Source organism: Syngnathus acus, chromosome 20 (genome assembly GCF_901709675.1).
Source record: "Syngnathus acus chromosome 20, fSynAcu1.2, whole genome shotgun sequence".
Classification (NCBI taxonomy): Eukaryota; Metazoa; Chordata; class Actinopteri; order Syngnathiformes; family Syngnathidae; genus Syngnathus; species Syngnathus acus.
This window is the reverse complement of record NC_051104.1, coordinates 147,342-150,560: the sequence shown is the minus strand read 5'-3', so window position 1 is coordinate 150,560 and position 3,219 is coordinate 147,342. Positions and strand designations below refer to the sequence as shown.

Here is a 3,219-nt window from a genome sequence, read left to right as displayed (position 1 = left end):
ATGTTCCTGAACTGGGAGATACATTTGAACTTGTAAGTGCACTTTTGCCAATTCCTCACCGGCCCAAAATAGACGCCCGAGGATGACACGGGTGGTGTTGCCACGCTGGCGTTTGAAGTTACATCCCAACATTCTGACAAAAACAAGAGCACACAACACGAAGGTGTGATGCCCTTATAGCAGCACCATAGCGAGCGCACATGAGCAGTTATCGTCATGTAGGGGCCTTGAATGCTACATTGTTCAAAAGTACATAGGACCGCATGTGTGATGAATGTGTGTGTGTTTTAAGGACCCATCTCCATATAAATTACAAAAAATAAATCCAGGCAGGTACCAAAAAAAAAAGTCTTGTAAAGCGAAATTAATTTACAGTTCATGTACATATCGTTAAAATTGTCTGCTGCCTTCAATTGCGTCTGTGTCTTTAAATACGCCATATATACAAAATAGACTGGTCCATGTGCAAATCCTTCCACCTTTCGATGAGAATGGTGTCTCTGTGGTAGTGTGGCTGGCCTTGTTTATTTGAACCAGTGCAGGTAGTTTGTCTTCAGAGCAGGGAAACACATGTTGTTGCTGCACGAACCGCCGTAGCTGGGGGGGCAGGCGGAGCAGGGGACCCCGACTTTGTAGGGAGCCTCTCCAATCCAGTTGCCTCTACAAGACACAACATTGTGAAAAGAGCCTGAAAAAAAAGTGGGCCTCAACATAGATACAGATGCAGAAATTGGGAATTTTTTGTTTTTTTGTTAGGTTCAGTTCGTTTGGATTGGTTAGCTAGATTATTTACAGTATCCATCAAAGTGTTTTTTGCTCTATTTATTCTTCCCATTTTAGGGCAAATTGAGATCTTAAGTACTGTTGTGAAACAATAAATTAAAAAAATAAAACTGTCATTTGTTTTCAGAATGCGTAACCTCCCGGCTATAAATCCACATTATCGCAGATGGATACCGTTGTAGCGCGTCCAATGTAAAACAGGCAAATTGCAGCTGAGGCTAAGGCAGACTTAAGTGATGAATAGAGTTAATCCGTGATAAAAGATAGGTCATGTCGACTCTCGCATGTCAAACAGATAGATCATCATTGGGCAGCATGCCTTACATATGTATATCTCAAACCTATGCGATTAAATAACCTCACCTATAAATCCAAATTGGCTTTAATTCTTGGAATTCCCCCACCCCCCTTTTAATTTTTTTCTTCTTCTCACGAACTCTTACTTGTAGCTGTTCACAGACTCCGAGTCCCCCCACACAGCGACACGGGTGGCATTTCACAGGTCAGCACCGAGCGGCCCGACTCCAATCCCGTCAGGTTAACAAGTTCATTGGTATAAGCGGTATGTAGCAACATGACTTACTTTGGTGAGTAGTTGCAGACTAAATACGTCGGCCGTTTCCACACGGAACCCCAAACGTTCATATTGTGGCACGTGTGAACGGCACAGCCCACTTTGTTGGACGTGGCCCAAACCATCTACAAAACAGACAGAGTAATGGTCATTTAAGGTTCTTTATGTTCTTCTTTTTCTTCTCCTACCTGGGTATAATGGGTGCACATGGGGCCGTAGCATCTGAGGGGGCAGCGGGGGTTGCAGTCGCGGGGGTAAGGAAAGGAATAATCTTTGACCTCGTCGTACCACGGCTTCACCAGCTGAAGGATGGAGCGATACCTGTGAGGAGAAGACCGTCACAACCTCACACTTGGGTATCAAACATTGGCCTTGGTGAGTGACCTTGCACGAGGAAAGTCAAGAGGGACTGGCCGCATGGGTCAAGCTTGAAAACATGGCTTGTGTTTATTTGAGGGGGTCACACGAGCATTCCCTCGGCAGCCTCCGGGTCACCGTTCAAGGGCAAGAAAAAGGAAAGGGGGGGGCGTGCAACGCAACGACCGTGACCGCATGGCAGCATCGTCCCTGCTGAGAGCGCTGCAGCAGATGTCGCTCGGGGAGGATGAAAGGGGTCAGAGTTCACCTACCGTCCCGTCCTGACGGAGAGGTTCTGACCCAGAAACCTAAGGAGATGAGACGGGCCGTGCTCCCACATGCAGGCGTGGGCCCAGCTCTCAGCTGACTTGGCCAAAGTATCATCCCACACCTGGACACACACACGCATGGAAAGCATTACACACAAGTCAGATCAAATAAAAACACAAGATCCGCGCCGTTCAGCACTCGGATGTGAGATAAGGCATCCATCAAAACGGTTGCATAAGAGAAGTGATCCGACTGGCAGCCGTTGTGCAACTGCGAGAGACCTTTTTCTCTTTCCCAGTGCTGAAGGGAAATTGCCAATATGGAGCCTCTCATCCAATGATGACTTTAAGATGAATATGACAACAAGAGAGTAGCAGCACTTTTTAGAGTAAGAAACCATATTTAGAGGAAAAAAAGATCAATTTTCAATTGTTAAAAATTGTTGTTGTTAGTAAGTAAAAAGATTATTATTAAAAAATTAAAAATTTTTAAATTTGGGGTCAAATAAAATGGCATGGAATAAATAATTTGAATCTAAACTGATTTACTGTCATCATAGCATCAAATATTAATTGCTATTTTACATTACAACAACCCATTTTACTTTTTGCTTTAAATGTCCGTTAGTGACAAGTCACTCATACTAAAAAATGGCATTTATCTTTCCCCCCTCCAAGTCAACTCCATCATCTCCGACTCACCATGTATTCCATGTTCGATGCCGGGGGGTACACCTTGCCCCTCACTTTGTTATGGTAATCAAGAATAGCCACCATGTCGGTCTGACTAATGTAACGCTTCCTCCTGCTTTTAGAAGAGCCGCCGTCCGTCCCGGCGTGTATGTTGCTGAAATTGTCCGCGCGCAAAGCGGAGGAGGGCGCAGCGGTGACGGTGGCTGTCAGTGCATTTGCTCCATAATGCACGCACAGCAAGATGAACGCAAGAAAGTGTGCAAGCTGCATGTTTGCTCTTGCTATAGATATCCTTCGCGTCGCAGTTGGATCTGCAATGAGAGTAAATAAAAAATTGGCTCAGCGAGTCAGCGCAATGTTTATATAGCTGTTCATTACATTGTAATAGCGCAATAAATGATTGGCTTACCTTTCTCGTGCAGCCCTACCAAATGAGCGGAAAGGAAGAGCTAAAGTTGTGCTTGCGCGTAGTTTGTGAAGCTTTGCAAACTATAAGAAGTCTTCGGGAGGAGATGATCTCGACGGGTTTATATATAGTCTAGC

General features: G+C 45.0%; 1 protein-coding gene across 1 annotated transcript; it reads right to left on the bottom strand.

Moving 5' to 3' along the window:
- On the bottom strand, nucleotides 1–3,219 carry pi15a (peptidase inhibitor 15a). The gene is made up of 6 exons (XM_037279939.1): nucleotides 3,086–3,219; nucleotides 2,686–2,987; nucleotides 1,987–2,105; nucleotides 1,546–1,678; nucleotides 1,367–1,482; nucleotides 1–660 (listed from the first exon to the last, which is right to left on the bottom strand). Exons 2-6 carry the CDS (start codon nucleotides 2,944–2,946, stop codon nucleotides 525–527), a joined length of 765 nt encoding a protein of 254 aa, XP_037135834.1. The 5' UTR covers nucleotides 2,947–2,987; nucleotides 3,086–3,219; the 3' UTR covers nucleotides 1–524.

Coding starts and splice junctions, on each gene's coding strand:
- pi15a (XM_037279939.1), bottom strand. CDS start 2,946: ATGCAGCTTGCACACTTTCTTGCGTTCATCTTGCTGTGCGTGCATTAT. Junction 2,106..2,685: donor CATCGAACATGGAATACATG/GTGAGTCGGAGA, acceptor GTGTGTGTCCAG/GTGTGGGATGATACTTTGGC. Junction 1,679..1,986: donor CTCTCCGTCAGGACGGGACG/GTAGGTGAACTC, acceptor TTCTCCTCACAG/GTATCGCTCCATCCTTCAGC.